This window comes from Lycorma delicatula, chromosome 5 (genome assembly GCF_047948215.1).
Source record: "Lycorma delicatula isolate Av1 chromosome 5, ASM4794821v1, whole genome shotgun sequence".
Classification (NCBI taxonomy): domain Eukaryota; kingdom Metazoa; phylum Arthropoda; class Insecta; order Hemiptera; family Fulgoridae; genus Lycorma; species Lycorma delicatula.
In genome coordinates, this window is record NC_134459.1 from 116,080,215 (window position 1) to 116,097,769 (window position 17,555).

Genomic DNA, 17,555 nt, shown 5'->3' on the forward strand with positions numbered 1-17,555 from the left:
GGCATTGTCAGTCTTTCAGCTGTTTAAATAACTAAAGTAAAATAAAAACGAAAGAAGTGTTCTACAGCAAAGAACAGTGGTTTAACTGAATTAAGTAGTTAGATAACATAACATTAAAACATTAGGTTAAGCTGGAGGCTGCAGATGTTTTAGTGACTGAAAACTATGCTAACAGCTTAAGTAAAGTAATAGAGCAAATGTTAGCTTCTTTGATATTTGGTATCAGTGAAACAGAATTCTGTAGGAAATGTGTGCTATTGGGGTTGAATGCTGGTAAACAAAAACATTTGCATGGTTTCAAAGCATATTGATATTGGAAGAAAGACTGTTTTCATGCAGTATAGAATCTGATTTCCCTAAAATGTTTGCTGAAAGAGGTTCTTCATGCAATCAACTATGCAGTTGTATGTTGCTGTAATGCTAAGTTCTGTTTAGATCTGGTTTACAATCACTCTCCAGAATCTAACTGGGTCATTATTGCATTGTCTGCTGTAGTGACTTTTCTTTCGAGTTAGAAAATTTTTCTATGACTAAATTATCAATAAAGTTTAAATATGTTAATATTTATTCACATTGCATACATATGCTGGAGTAGTCAATTTAAATATGCCTGATTGAAATTATTTTTCAAGTACAGCAGAAAATAAAAAGTTTATAGAAGACATACATTAAACAAGCTCATAGTCAAGCTCTATCATCAATACAAGTAATTTGTGTGAGCTGCTGCTTAAATCTCAGGAAGATTTAAGCAACAGATGTCATACAAATTAATGAATTGTAATAATTCTCCACTTATTTTTATATTACAACATTTTATATATACATTAATTTTTGGTAGTATTATTGTTTCAGTTATAAATTATTTGAATTGTTTATTGTTGTTATTTCTAATGTTTAATTAAAACTGTGTGTGAAATATTTTCATATAACTGTTCTCTATTTTCTAGGAAAGAACAAAAAGAATGCTTCTTGAGCGTGGAATCCAGTTAGAAGATTCTGGTGGTGATGTACAATTTGTGCCAATATCTGCTCTTAAAGGTACTAATGTAGATGCACTTGTTGATGCAATATTAGTACAGGCTGAAATAATGGAACTTAAAGCAGATCCATGTGGAATATGTGAAGGTGTTGTTATTGAATCAAAACATGATGTACATAGGGGGTAAGTTCTTAGGAGTATAATTTTTTTCTTCCTTTTTTTAATAATTTTGTACATTTATTAAATCATCTTCCAAAAGTATGATTTGTTACATTCGCAATGTTACCTTTCAGGAACTAATTTCTGGTAAACACAATGTTAAAATTTTAAAGGTAGTTCCATCAGTATCTACTTACTAAAACAGGATAACCATAAATTATCTATATAATTTTAAATTGATATAACATTTTTATTTGTAAATTTAAAATAAGATTTAAAGACAATTTAATGAAAAAATATTAACATTTTACATGCAGAATTTTCAAACTATAATTTAGCTCTTCCCAGACATTATGAAGTACACTTACATCAATTTCTTGAATTTCAGTTTAAATTCTTGCGTAAGTGTAACAAAATTGAGAATTTTAATTTTGTATATAATCCTTACTAAGTATTAAAAGATGTAATATCTAGTGATTGTGGTGGCCAATGGATGGGTTCATATGATCATTCCAGCAATTGGGAAATTTTCATGAAGTGCTTGGCCAGCTAAGTTGGTCCAATGAGGCAGAGTGTGGTCTTGTTGGAAAAAAGTCTGTTTTGAGATGTTCTACCTATGGGAAGGCATAGTTCTCAAGATAATTACTGGCCTTAACAATGAGTTCTTGAAAGAAAAATGATCTAATCTTGTTGTCGTAGAGTAAACCACAGCCCACATTAACCTTTGGGCTGTCCCTTACGTGTTCTTTAAATAACATAGTGTTTTTTGATCCCTATATACACATACATTTTGCTTATTGACCTTGCCACATGTGAAGGAAGGAAGCACATCTTTTTTTTTTGCAGCCATATTTCTGTGTTTTTTCATCGTGATTAAAGTTAACAATATATCTTATCACACAGTTAGAACAGTGGCTAAATTGATGTGAAACATGAGTGAGAAAGGAAAATAACGTAAAGTAAGGAGCCATCAAATATACTAAAACAATGGCTCACAAGGGCAGTCATGCAGTATGTCACTACTGAATGTACTACATCATGTATATTTTCCAAATTATTTTAAGCTATTTCGATGCAAAAAAAAACATTAAAAAATAAATAACAATATCTTCTTTGTAATGATGACAATGAACATGTTAAAGCTTTGATCATATCGTGATTAAGTGATTTGAGTTACAGACATTGTATTAGGAAGAAAAGGAAAACTGTGTAATTAAAGATTATTATTGTATGTTTTACAGTAGTAAGAAGATTCATACTGAAAATGTTCTTAAGCTTTAGTACCCTGAATATATTGGAGAATGTATTTTTCCACTCTACAGTTGCTCAAAATGTAACACACACTTAATCCATAAACCGATAGGAATGGTATTTTCTTTCTTCTTTCTTTAAAATCATCAAGTATTTGCCTTAACATTACTTTTCTGTAGTTTATCAACAAATTCTTCAAGTTAATGCATTTCAGAAGGCCTTTTTTTGTAGCTTGGCCTTTAGTAAAAAAAAGAAAAAAGTGTTAAAACATTATAAGAAAAACAGGATGTATTACTGAAGGAATTTTAAAATCTAGCTTTACACTAAAACCTAGCTCTATGAAATATCTAAGTATAATAAATTTTATAGAAATTTATTCCCTATCTCCAAGATAGGGAATCTTGGAAAGCTGCATCAAACCAGTCAAATGACTGAAGACAAAAAAATAAAAATAAAAAATTTGACTGGTAACTTCCAGAATTATTTGAAAAATTAAGGGTAAATTTACACTAAAGTTATCGATACAGCCAAAAGGTTATATTATGATAATTTAATAACTAATTCAAGAATAAGTTAAAACTATGTGGACAATTATCAAAACTGAAAGCGGATTTGGAAATAAAAGAGGTCAAATAACTTAAACCAAAATGCAAAAGGCCTCAAATATTACCTAATGCAATATTCAGATAGCAGAGAAATTTAATAATTTATTTTTCAATATTTCAACAACAACTGCTTTGCTCGCAAGTAAAGCAGTTCACCTTGAATGGTGTTGTTGAATTATTATTTTTATTTCCTGTTAATACCCAAGAAGTTAAAATTTATAATCTAAATATAAGAGTAAATATCAATGGTTATTGATGAAATTCTTGCCACTATTTTAAGAAAGTCATAGGTGATATTATCCCTCTAACCAAATTTAGTCTATGAATCTTTCAATAATGAAATATTTCCTAGCTGCCTTAAGACTTCCTTTGTTGTTCACCTCTTTAAGAAAGGTTCAGCATATAATTTTCAAAATTATTTTAACACTTTATTATAATTTTCAAAATTACTATTATAGAATTCTCATTTCATTTTAAATAATTATTTTCAAATATATACTTGTTTTCCCTGGAAAGAGGGTTAAAATGAAAGGCTGAACATTTTGAGGGATGTCATTAATAAAACAACAGCAGCCTTGGAAACTATTCCTCCAGACATGCTCGCCTGAGTTTGGAATGAGGTGGATTCTCAGTTGGATGTGCAGGACTGTAAATGATGCTCATATTGAGTTACAGTTTGAAGTAAAAAAAAAACTTAGGTTGTGTACTTTCATGTGATAAAACACATACATTTGTTGTAATAGTAAACGTAATTTAAAACCGTAGAGTTCTATTTCAGACACCCGGTACTTTGTAATTTTCTTCATTAGACAGTCTTCACATTCTTGAGACCAATTTTATAACAGTGTAATTCACTTTCCTTACTATTTCAATTTATTAAGTGTGGTTTGAAATTTATAAGTTACATTTAGTTTTTACATTTTGTGATGCTACCAATGAGAATACTGTCATTTGTTTGGGTTTTAAGATTCATTTTTATAAAATTTGGCAATAAATTAATAACTCATAAGCCTTAAGGTTATCTTTCAAGGTGAAAGATATCTTTTCACTCTCTCAAATTAACAATATTCTCACCTGTAATGGTAGGCATGAGTTCTTCTTAGCGCTACTTCCAGAGCCACATAGATATAGGTTTTTATACAAAGTTAATTTTCCCTCTTCCTCATCATTTGAATGCTGAAGCATGTGGGTGAGGATGGGGATAGTAGTGTATACATTTGGGGTATTTACAACATTTCTATAATATGTGTTTTACCCAGTATTTTAGAAGAATATTAATTTCTAATTAAGATTGGTGCTACAATCAGTTGTTATATAAAATCTGTTGTATTTTTTATGATGTTTACATTACTTTTATTTATTTTAACTTTACTTATTAGTATTTTTTATTATTAATATTAAATCATAATTTTTTTTATCAGAAAGTTGGCAACAGTGATAGTGCAACGTGGTACATTAAAAAAAGGTAAAATCATTGTTGCTGGATTAGGTTGGGCAAAAGTGCGTTTAATGTTGGATGATAATCAAAAAGAAGTACATTCAGCTGAACCATCAACACCTGTTGAAGTAGTGGGTTGGCGAGAGTTGCCATCAGCTGGTGATATTATGTTGGAAGTTAGCTCAGATGTAAGATTTTAAAATTAATTAAATAATCAGTCCTTAGAGATTTGATAAATACTTAAAGAAATAAAATGAAATCAGCCCTAAATTATTTTAAGATTACATCAAAATGATTTATAATTTGAATTTTATCTTAGCCTTGATGTACTTATCATTGGAAGACCATTCATTTGCAATGGTAATATGATGTATTTTTTGCATATATATGACACATGTTGACCTGAGCCTCAAATGAAGAGATTATTGAGCTGAGGGTTTAGAGATGTTACAATGAGGAAACATAGGTAATTGAAAGTGTGAAGAGATTTAAAATATTAATAATCTGATGTTACCATCCATTTTGTACCACCAAAGTAAAGAAAAAATCGGAAGAATGATGTTTAAAAAATCATGAATAAAAGAGATAATATTTTGTGCAGTTTATTAATTAAGAAATTTTTAACTCTGCTAGTACTTACCCTACTAATATTGTCAGGTCCCAAGTCACCAAGTATCTGACACCATACTCAGAAGAATATTCCTATTATTGTTGATCACCTTCTATAAATTTTACATTTACATTAATGTAGCCAGTCATAATATTTAAGCTTAGAACTAAAAAAATGTTAACATTACAGGCAGTATATAACCACAAAAAAATGAGTTCTATAACCAGCAAGTTTTAAGGTTTATGTTTGTTTCACAAACTAAACCTAATTTTTTTAAAAATTTTATTAGTATATTCATTATAATCTTGTAATAAGGTAATGTGTTATGTAACTGCATCCAGTTATTATTTCCAATGTAATTGGCTATTTATTCTTGAAAAAATTTACAAGCCAAATATTTCTCATGAGAAATGTTAATTGCCTAAATTTGAGGTCTAGGTCTATACATTATTCCAGTTAGTACTATAAATAAAAAATCCCAGCAACATGCTTCATTAATTTAAGTTATACTTTTCATTACATGAAAATATTGTCATGCACCTCCAAATAGTATATACTAGGGTGGTCCAGAAAGTAACTTATGTTTGTACCTAGTGTGGAGATGGGTGAGGATAGAGCTACCATCTTGGCATCGAAACATTTCTACACGCAGTACGCATCAAGCTGTCGTAGCGTGTGGACTGTGATTTTTGTACTTTGTTTGTTGATTGAAATGTGCGCTTCAATAGAAAATCACGTGAGTTGTAAAGTGCATTCAGTGATTAAGTTTTTACTGGCAAAAAACCTCGCATTAGTTGAAATTCATTGGCAACTTTGTGAGGTGTGTGGAGATGGAATAATGAGTGAAGGCAGAGTGAGACAGTGATGCAATCAGTTTAAAAATGGCCACACCAATGTTCATGAGAGGACCGCAGTGGTTGGCCTAGCCTTGTGACTGATGAACTGACGATGAAAATCAACGATAAAATTCATGAAAATCACCGCATTACGATTAGAGAACTCTCGCTTCATTTCCCCCAAATTTCACGACATTTGCTGTATGAAATTGTAAGCTTGGTTATCACAAGTTTTGTGGAAGATGGGTGCCAAAAGATTTCTGCAGAGAAGGAATTGAAAACCTCGTGCATCGTTATGAAAAGTTCCTCAATTTAAATGGTGATATATAGAAAAATATTTTAAGATTTTCTCTTTCAAATGTATATAATAAAATTTATTTTTTTTATTTGGTTGGTTTTCTGGACAACGTAAGTTGTCCAGAAAACTGTTTTTGGACAGCCCTCGTGTGTGTATATATGTATATATATATATATATATATATATATATAGAGAGAGAGAGAGAGAGAGAGAGAGAGAGTCTTGACATATATTTATAAATATTGACAAATGCATCAGTAAAAAAGAAGTATATGTATGCAGGGTATCCCACAAAGAAACTGAGAAAATTTCAGTAAATGTTCTACTGGTGCAAATAATGAAAAATGTTCATGTAAACATTGGCCTGTAAATGCTTTGTTTTTGAGTTAACGGCTAGCGAAAGATTTTGCCCATATTTCAGCTTTTGTAATAAAAGTAAAGCCCTACTGAAATTTTTGGGACCCAAATTAAGGAGAAACATTTGTCGTTTCTTATGTAATTTGAGGGGAGAAATAGGTTAAAACAGGTCCCAAAACTGTAACTCTAGTAGATTGTAAGATACCAAACGTAAAAGACAAAATTCGGTGTTGAAAAACAAGTTTTCTTTTTGTTTTACTATAATAACTTTGTTAAATGATTAATAAACATGAAAGATTTAGTAACAAATAATGCAGAGAATTTAATTGTAAGAAAATTAATGTAAATACAGCCAGTAAAAGTAAATAAAAACTTTTAAAAATAGATTTTTTATTGAAGCAGAACAAACGAAAAATATAGAAAATTGTATTATTCTTTCTGTACCTCATAAACATTATTCTTAATTTAGTAAAACAAAAAAATAAAGTACATGAAATGATAAATGGTAACAGAATAACAAACCTAAGTTACAGTAATTGTTCAAATTCCCTTCTTCACAATGTACACAACACTCTGCCCAATGTAAAATATTTCTGGTGGCTTTCTGTATCATCTCTTAAATCATTTTGTATAAATTCAATAGCATTTTGTATTTTAATGAATAACTATTTTTAGTATTACTTTTTGTTGGTACAACATTGTTTTCATATGACCCCAAATGAAGTAATCTAATGGCATTAAGTTGGGTGAGCGTGGTGGCCAATTGATTGGTCTACCATGTCCAAAACAGTTTAAGAAATTAGCAAGTGATTTCTAGCTATTAAAGAAAAATGTAGCGTTGCACCATCATACTGGAAAATCATTTTCAGTCTAGTTTGTTAAGGTACATCCTCCAAAAAAGCCGGCAAGTTGCTTTTCAAGAAATGAACATATCTCCTGTAACGCATCTTCTGTAAGGTTTTCATTGAAAACAAACTGTTCCAGAATTTTTTCATAAATAATGCCACACCATTAATATGAAATCTATATTGTTAATTAGTTTCCACAGTACCATATGGGATTGTCTTCGCTCCATAAATGACTATTTTTAGAATTCAAGACTCCGTGTTTCTCATAAAAGTGGCTTCATCAGTAAATAAAACTGAATTTTCCTTATCAGCATTGTCTGAAAGCCAATGATATAAGTTTAACAGCTGAGGGTGATCTGTTGGTAAATTTTGAACCTTCTGCAGGCAGAAAGGATAAAGATTTTCTTTCTGTAGGATGACACTTCATTTTTTGACAGACCAGTGCGGCATGAAATTAACCATGTACTAGTGCCTGGGCTATGCAGAATATGCTGAATTACATGATGATTTACAGAAAATGAACACGATGGAAATGACACTTTCGTTTGTAAATGCTGTTACACAGAGGAATGTTTAAAAAGAATATTAGATATAAAAACAATAATACAATTTTCTGTCTATTTTTTCTGTTCTGCTTCAATAAAAAATCAATTTTTTAAAGTTTTTAATTTACTTTTTATTGGCTGTATTTACATTAATTTTCTCAGGCTTGAATTCTGTATAAGCTGTGTTACTAAATCTTCTGAATTTATTAGTCATTTAACAAAACTATTGCACTACGACCTAAAAAAAAAACTTTTTTTTCGACACTGAATTTTGTGTTTTATGTCAAATATTTCAAAAAGATTTACAGTTCTGGGACCTATTTTATTTCACTTCCCAGCTCAACATTACTCCTTAATTTGGGTCACAAAAACTACTGTAGGCTTCTTTTTATTTGAAGAGCTGAAATCCGGGCGAAATCTTTCTCTAGCCGTAACTTGAAAACAAAGTGTTTCCAGACCTATTTTTATATGAAATTTTTTCATTATTTTCATCAGTAGAACATGTCTTGAAAGTTTCTCTGTTTCTTTATGGGACACTGTGTAATATAAAAAAAGAGATACTTTTTTCTTGATTTTTAAAGATCATTCTTCTGATTTGTTTCTTTACTTTGGCAGTATGAAAGGGATAATACCAACAATAAATATAGTTAATATATAAAACTATATACCTATATTTATATTGTGTTTTGAGAATTCAAATAATTCATTGACATATTTATCAGTGTGTTAATAAAATATAATATAAATGAAATTTAAACCACCAAAACAGTAAATAGAAAGTTAAACTTACCATATTAATTCCATTAATATTCTAATATTAATGTTAATACTGTCAACCATTAGGTTGTAATTTATTATGTTCTTAATTAAATCATAATCTTCAAATGTGAGTTTATAGTTCATCAAGTTATATTTTTGTTCATTCATTTTTTTTATCGTCATTACAAACCTCCAAAATTTCTAAATTATTTTTTATATCTGTAATACTATGTTTGCATTATAACAAATGGTCAACTACATTAGGTAAACCTCTTTTTTTATTTTTATAAGCTGTGTATTGTTCTGTAAATCTTTTTTTAAATATGTGGGTTTTACCAATGTAAATATTATTTATTATATTCGTAGCATTTAATTTTGTATATTCCTTTTAAATCTTCTCTTATTATTTTTGTTATTGTTATTTTTTAAATATCTTATAATGTGGTTATTTAGTTTATATGCTTCAGAAATAACATTTAGCAGAGGGTTTGTTATGTACAATAAAAGAGCTGATTATTTTAAAATACCCTGGTAAAAATTTGTATATCTAATTAAATATCTAGTATAATTTCTATGATCCTTGTTGCTTGTCACTGTAAGTTTATTTTTTAATTAATTTTCTATTATAATATTGTAATTTATTTTGCTTGCATTGATATTTTTCAGTTCCAGTGAGTTAGAAGTTTAGTTTTACTGCAATGAAAATGATGTTTAGTGTAATCCTGCTACTTTCTTTTATTTAACTTAATATAAATTTATATTGTTTCTGTTTTGTTCATCTAAATAACAAATGTTTTCAGAAAAGAGCTCGTGAGGTTATGGATTGGCGAGAGAAAAAAAAACTTCTTGAAAAAAGTGAACAGGATAAAGTTATAATTCAGATGAAAACGGAAGAACATGAAAAGGTAAACTTTTATACTCAGTAGATATTAATTTTTACTCAATAGACATATTGATATTAAAACCTAACAGCTGAATGAAATGACCTCTGTATTTACTTACATATGCATGTTGACCAGTCCATTAATTGATTGACCAAGCACTATCCCAACTTATTAAGTATTCCGTTTTTCTTACACAATGAATTATGTGTTAAATTATAAAGAATTAATTATATAAATTAACATTAGTAATAAATGAGATTTAAAAAAAATTATTTGTAGGTATACAGAGCACGGTTGGAAACTAGAAGAAAGTTGGGACGATTTAGATTAAAGCCTACTGGTCCACGAGAGAAAGAAATCAAAGATGATGATGACGGACACCCTAATGTGAGCATTATAATTAAAGGTTAGTATTACAGTTCTTAACATGTAATGTTAGTTTGCTTGGTACATAAAGAACAAATTTTCACTTTATCAGCAAAGTGAACATTTTTTATTCAGAGTTATTACTTTTATACCAAATTAATTTATAATTTGTATTTGTCAGTTAATATAGTGTCCCATTACACCATATTTATAATTATCTGCTTTGCAGTTAACTTGAAAATTATTAAACAATTGCATTATTCAGAACAGTTGCACACTTAAATACAATCAAATATACATGTTATAAATGAATGATATTCAGTAATTGAGTCCTGTATATTCAGGAATTACTGAGTAAAACTTTTTATTACTTGTAATCAAAACACATTAACCACTTAAAATACAGCACAAAAGCTATATTATTATATAATAATATTATATATATATATGACTGGTTCAGAAAAACTTTTTATTTACAATCCAACTATACGTGGACTCTATTACCTTCGAAATAGTTCGAAGCCACTCAATGCTTTAAACAGTTTTCACACTCTTCATTGCAATGATGGAACTCAGAAACTGAATATCCTTCAGACGTTCGTTACATTTTTTTTTTGTTTTCTACTGTTCCAAAATGATGTCCTTTGAGGTGTTTTTATAAAGTCAGGAACAGGAAAAAGTCGCAGGGACTCAAGTCAGGTGAGTAAGGTGGTTGAGAAACTACAGGAATGTTTTTGACAAGGTGCATTGTCATGATGCAGCATCCAGTTGTCTTTGATGGCTGGTCTCACACGGGCAACTCTTTTCCGCAGTCTTTCAAGAATTTCTCGGTAAACATATTGATTTGCACTCTGTCCTGTCGGCAAAACCTCCTTATGGACAATGCCATTACTGTCAAAGAAAGGAATTAGCGTGGTTTTGATTTACTCAATTTTGCTTTTTTGGGATGTGGTAAGTTTGAAGTGCACCACTCCTTCCTCTGACATTTTGTTTCTGGGTCGTACTCAAATATTCAAGATTCATTACCAGTAATAACAATTTTTAGAAAATCAGAATGTTTTAATTCACCCTAGAAAATCATGGCACACTTCCACCCTGTTGTTTTTCTGTTCAGCAGTAAGGTTTTTTGGAACCAATTTTGTACAAACTTTTTTCGTGTCCAATTCATTTGTCACAATCTGATGGACTGTGGTACGGTTCAAATTCAATTGTTCTGCAATCATTCTGACAGTTAATCGCCGGTCATACCATATCAACTCTCTGATTCGCTCAACATTGTTGTCACTTTTTGATGTTATGGTCTTATGACCACCTAAAAACTTGGGCTCATGACAGAGCATCATCTCCATACGTCCTTTGTAATTTTGAAAAAGTTTCAGCAGCATTCTCACCGAGTGTAACACAAAACTTGATTGCACAACGTTGCTCATAATTAGTATCACTCATTTTTGTAACACACAACAAAAACTCGTTTCATGAAAAGTTTGTTTACATCTCACATCGCAACAGTAGACTAAAGATATTAATACCTAATCTAAATAAGCTGTACTGTATGTACAACTATATGTTTACTAGTAACTTTACAATGTTGCCACTTTGGCTGCCAAAAAAAATTAGTCTACATTATATACAGACCTCTTATGTTTATATGATGATATTATTATTTACCAAATTATATTGTTTTTCCCAGCTAAGCAAGTCTCAAGTAAACATTCTGGTGGATATAATGTAATTCCTACTGATTCATTACAACATAAACGCTTTAAATTTTTTTTTACATTTCCTACGATACTCTTATTTTAAGATAAAAATGATCAGTTAATTTTGAACTTTCATTCACTCTAAACCAAGCTTCTTCAGGGGTTTCCACTGGGAGCACCAAGTATACAATTTTTTCCTTTAAATAAAAGTATTGTAATTAACTTAAAAACTACTCTATATATAAAATATCTGTGATTAAAAAATTTATTATTGCTATATTGTTTATTTATTTGTGTACAGGAGATGTTGATGGTAGTGTAGAGGCTATACTTGATTTATTAATGACATATCGAAGCTCCTTGTGTAAACTAGATATTGTACATTTTGAAGTAGGCAGTGTGACAGTATCAGATGTTGAACTAGCTGAATTATTTGATGGTTTGTATTATATTTATTGATTCTTTTTTAAATTGTTTTTATAAAAATTTCAGTTATTTAGATCTTTTAATTTTTTTTTTGTGATTGACTTATTGCATTTATACTCTGATAGTAAACACTTAGTATTATGTACAGTACCCAAGTTTGATATATTCATTTTTTAATCTTGATGTGATTCCTTTCAGCTTATTACAAAATATAACTTTTCTATTTTGTTTACATATTCTGGACTGCTTGTACTACTAGCCAGGATTCTTGAACTCAGCATTTTCTCTTCCCTTTTGAATACTTTCTGAAAGTAGCAAAAGGGTCAACGGTGATATTTGTGGAGTATCTCTTGAGGTCCTTCAGCATTAGAAATGGTAGAGATGTAGTTTAACTTGTAGAATGAATGATTATGCTTTGATTCAACCTCTTTTTAGAAAAGGTTCTCCAGGATAGTTTTATTGTCTTCTATAAGTGAAAATAAAACTTATCAAACTGCTCATAAAATGTGTGTCAGCAGTTCCGTAAACATTATTAATTTTTACAATAAAAAAACAACACTGGTTTGCACTATCCTTAGATGTATCCTAAAACAACTTTTTAAAACCATTGAAAATGATGGATATTGAACTTTTATTACTACATATTTTTATTTTAATGTACTTTCATCAGAAATATCTAGAATAAAACTAATTAATGCATTTATTCTTCTCCCTTTCCCCAGAAAAATACACTAAAATATTTGGATTGCATTATTTTTTTAAACTTTATTCATTCATACATATTATTTATTTATGTATGTACAAAAAATATATAACTTGTTTAGTTCCATAAGCGTTGTAGATTGGAAATAACAGAGCAAATTTTATTTTATTACAAAAGCTTTTAATTCAGTTTTTAGTTTGAGAAAAAATAAGTCACTCATTAAGTATATTCAAATTATTTTCTATGAAATTTAACACTTAATAAAATTTTTATATCTATTATCTTCTGTTTCTTGCTCCTAATATTAGATTTTGGATCATCATTATCAGTGTGTTAAAAACTTAATGAAATTTCCACAAAGGACTGGTAAACTTGTTAGTGTGATACAGAAAATATGTCTTAATATGATTAAAAAAAAATGGATTTTAATATAATCTTATTAAAAATACAATACATTTTCAGGCGCTAATTTTTTTTTTAAAATTGTTTTGAAAAGAGTCTCTTCATAAATTGATGAAGAAATTAACATTATAAATTAAATGTTGTAAATTTAAAAAAATCTAGTATTGTAATATAATCTTAGCTAGGTTTCACAGCTCAGTCTTATAATGTGATCTATTAGGAGCACTGGATTGATCTGTTAGAAACTTTACATGATATCTTATTGTTATTATTTTTCCAATCAGAAATGTTTATTTTATTTTCATAAATGTTAAAAATGTTTTTCAGCTATAATTTACGCCTTTAATGTAAATACTTTGCCAGAAGCTAAAGAACTTGCAATGCAAAAAGGAACACCTATACATAATCATAATGTGATTTATAAACTGATTGATGACCTCAAGGAGGAAATAAATAAGAAGTTGCCACTAATTGATGAAGAAGAAATAATTGGTAATTATTTATTAAATTTAATGAGCAAGTCAGGTTTGATTAACGTGTTCTGTTATAACTGCTAAATATCAGAGTATTTCTGAGAGATAATTATTAGGTTATTTGAAAGAACATCATGCTTATTATATCATCTAGCATGTTGCTGACTCAACAGACTAAATGAGTTATGTAACGATTGTAAATTCTGACCTAAATTTAAATTGAATTGAATTGGTTTATTTAAATTGGTGAATTTATTTTATTATAAATTATTTTGTTATATGGATTTCTTAATACGTCGACAGATGATGTTTTTTAAAAACATAAAAGTTAAATTAATAGCAGCATGATTCATTAGCCATCAAAAATAACTTCTTAAAATAGAATTTTAAGAAATATGACATGCTTGAAAAATGAACAAATATTTTCTGTACAGAGCATTACATTTGAGCGAGTACACATACTCACAGACTTGATAATTCAGAGAAATAGTGATGGGGTTAGACCAGTGAGACCATCACAAAGCGTCAGTTTTGTGTTGGATTTTGATGTGGTTAGTTTAGTGCAGTGTGTATATTAAGAAAACTGATCAGGAAATTCATAAACTATAATTTGTACAGAATACAGGTATGAGAATTTAATGTCAAAAGCCTCTCCATAAAAACATTTCATGGATTTACCTGCTTATCCATTGACTTTTTTTAAAAATAACATTAAAAAATATTATTATTGAAAATGTAACAAGTTACAATAACAAATTATGTTTAAAATTATAATTAAAATTAATTTTGGATTGACCAATTCCTTAATATTATAAGTATTAATAAGATATTTTGTTAAGTTCTGATATGTACAAGTAGTTATTAGTGGTTCTACAAATTCAAGTAGACTAGTTATGGGAGTACTGAGTCAAATGTGTTTATTGTCATTTTTCTTTATTTTTATAAGTTATGTGTATTATTCATCGCAGTTAGTAATATTTTTTGATTTGTTGAGGTATTGTAATTTTTTTTTGTAAAACTCGAGAAAGAAGCATAAGCAACATAGTCCTAGTAGTACATTATTTCGCAAATCCCAACAATAGTATGTTTATTAAAAGTTTTTTCTTTAAAAATTATAAAATTTTGTTTTTTGAGTTTTATTTAAATTTGATGATTTATCAGAAGCTTACAATATGGCCCCGAACAGGGATCTGAAGCATATGGGACCATTGTGGGATCATTCTCACAAGAACAATCAAGCCTGAATGTAGAGATGAGTACAATGTAGTCAGCTTGTAGTATTTAAGATACTTCTCATGGTCATACTTTTCTTAGGGATCTTTATCTTTCTTATTATTGATAAAAGACAATAGCCAGATTTATTTAGAACCCAGACCTACTCCATTATATATTTTTCTCTCGTTTCCTCTTTGTCATCAACTTGGTTCAATCAGAAGATTTTTTCATATGCTCTATGAGGCATAAATCTTAACGATTTTAACAAAGGTTTGTGGAATCATGTAAACCTATTGAGAATAGAGCCTTCTTGGCTTTGAAGTGAATCATTTCACAGATTGAATTGGAGTTAGTACCAAAAAAATGGGTTTTGGGTACATTTTTAGTGTGTATTCTTAAGAATACACATCTTTTCTTTTTATTCTTAAGAATAAATAACTTTAAAAGATAAGACTGGTTTGATACTTATCAAGTGTTCTATATAAAGCCTGTGTACCACTGATGAAGTATAATAAATATTTTTATTTATACTGTCATAGGAAATTTTTAAATAAATAATAATATAACTAAATTTAATAATTACACCACTAGAAATATTTTTTTGATTAAGTTTAGATATCCTAACAGTAATTTAAATACTTAATACCACAAACACATTAGCAGATTACCAAAAATTTATAGAAATCACTATTGCACCCAATCATATTTTATAAGGGGGTGTTGTGGGGAGAGAGGACCAATTTTTCTATGCATTTTTATTTTCTCCTGAAAATGATTTTGCAGTGTTCATATATATATATATGATGTATACGATTTTTCATCTGTTCTTCCAGATGCAAATTGTAACTGATCTTGATAAAACTTGGTAGGGTGATGTAAACCTATAGGGAATAGAGCCCTATAGATTTTCAAGTGAATTTCACAGGAACTGCAGTTAGAGCCAAAAAACAGGGGTTTTGGGAACATTTCAGCTTTTTTCGTTCTACTGAATTTAATTTTTAACCAATTTTGATGAAACTTTGTAGCATGATGTAAACATAGTAGAAATAGAAACCTATTAATTTCTGAAACAAATCAGTTCACAGGAACTGGATTCAGAGGCAAAAAACTGGGATTTGCACATGTTTTCATAGTTAACCGAAACTAGAAAATCACCCTTCTGATGCACTTAACTGTGAACAGAGTTTTATTTTTTCCTCTATATTCTTCACCCTTTCTTTTCTTTTCTTTCTTTTTCCTGTTTAGCCTCCGGTAACTACCGTTTAGATAATTCTTCAGAGGATGATATGTATGAGTGTAGTCTTGTACATTCTCAGTTTGACCATTCCTGAGATGTGTGGTTAATTGAAACCCAACCACCACAGAACACCGGTATCCATGATCTAGTATTCAAATCCGTGTAAAAATAACTGGCTTTACTAGGACTTGAACGCTGGATCTCTCGACTTCCAAATCAGCTGATTTGGGAAGACGCATTCACCACTAGACCAACACGATGGGTCTATATTCTTCACCCAGCTGTACTCAGCTTCTCCTTAACTTCCTTCCCCCTGTTTTCTTTCTTTAATCTCAATTCTTTTTAGAAATCTTATTTAATAAGCTTTTATTTTTGTTACATCTGCTTCATTCCCCTTCTGCCTCCCAATATTATTGTATTCCTTGTTCATAGTGGTATTGCACCTTTTTAGAAGCGTACTTGGTACATCAAGGAAAAGGATGGGACCAAAATTGACATGGTTATCCAAGCACATTCATCATGTGTCTGTTAATGTAATCCTCCTTAAAATTGCAGTCAAATAAACTTAATATTATTATTTACATTCTTATCTGTTTTTTCAAATACATATAAGCAAAAACACAACCTATATTGACTTTTCTTTTTCCTGTAGCCTCCGGTAACTACCGTTTAGATAATACTTCAGAGGATGAATGAGGATATATGTATGAGTGTGAATGAAGTGTAGTCTTGTACATTCTCAGTTCGACCATTCCTGAGATGTGTGGTTAATTGAGACCCAACCACCAAAGAACACCGGTATCCACGATCTAGTATTCAAGTCCGTGTAAAAATAGCTGGCTTTACTAGGACTTGAACGCTGGCACTCTTGACTTCCAAATCAGCTGATTTGGGAAGACGCGTTCACCACTAGACCAACCCGGTGGGTTCAACCTATATTGACTATGTTGCTGTATTCACACTGTACCTAACCTAAGTTAGGCAAGGTAACATAGGTATGTTGAAAATATCAGTCAGTTCTGCCATTCATTCAAATGTTCATGTTGGTGAGTAGAGACATCTAAGGTCCAACTAAGCCAAAATCTAATCACCAAACCGTGCAGTTGAAAGAAACATTTAAAAATATAATTCTTGTGAACAACATTTTGGGCCTCCTTTCCAATTGGGCCCTTTGCATTTGTACCTGCGTAATTACAGCACTGGCTACTGTAGTTTCTATTAATTTTTTATTGTATGATGTGGTAATTTATTGTAAACTAAATTTTAACTGAAAAAAACAGTGTATTTAATAATCAGTGTTTGTTCATTATACGAAAAATGTATAACGCAAATTATTTTTCAATATTAATATTATTTATTATTATAATATTTTCATGATTTCAGTAATATTTTATTTTATTGTAATATTTTCAATATTATTAAATTATTACATGATAACATTAATAGAATTATCCAGTTTAGATG

The 17,555-nt window shown here is 29.5% G+C and overlaps 1 protein-coding gene across 2 annotated transcripts in view; it reads left to right on the top strand.

Moving 5' to 3' along the window:
* Window positions 1-17,555, top strand: part of mIF2 (mitochondrial translation initiation factor 2) — a 63,261-nt gene that overhangs the window by 36,191 nt on the left and 9,515 nt on the right. For both annotated transcript variants that reach the window (XM_075366915.1, XM_075366916.1), the window contains 6 exons: window positions 948-1,162; window positions 4,416-4,620; window positions 9,486-9,590; window positions 9,849-9,975; window positions 11,937-12,074; window positions 13,494-13,658. In XM_075366915.1, the coding sequence (XP_075223030.1) occupies window positions 948-1,162; window positions 4,416-4,620; window positions 9,486-9,590; window positions 9,849-9,975; window positions 11,937-12,074; window positions 13,494-13,658 (955 nt within the window). The remainder of the gene's footprint in view (window positions 1-947; window positions 1,163-4,415; window positions 4,621-9,485; window positions 9,591-9,848; window positions 9,976-11,936; window positions 12,075-13,493; window positions 13,659-17,555) is intronic.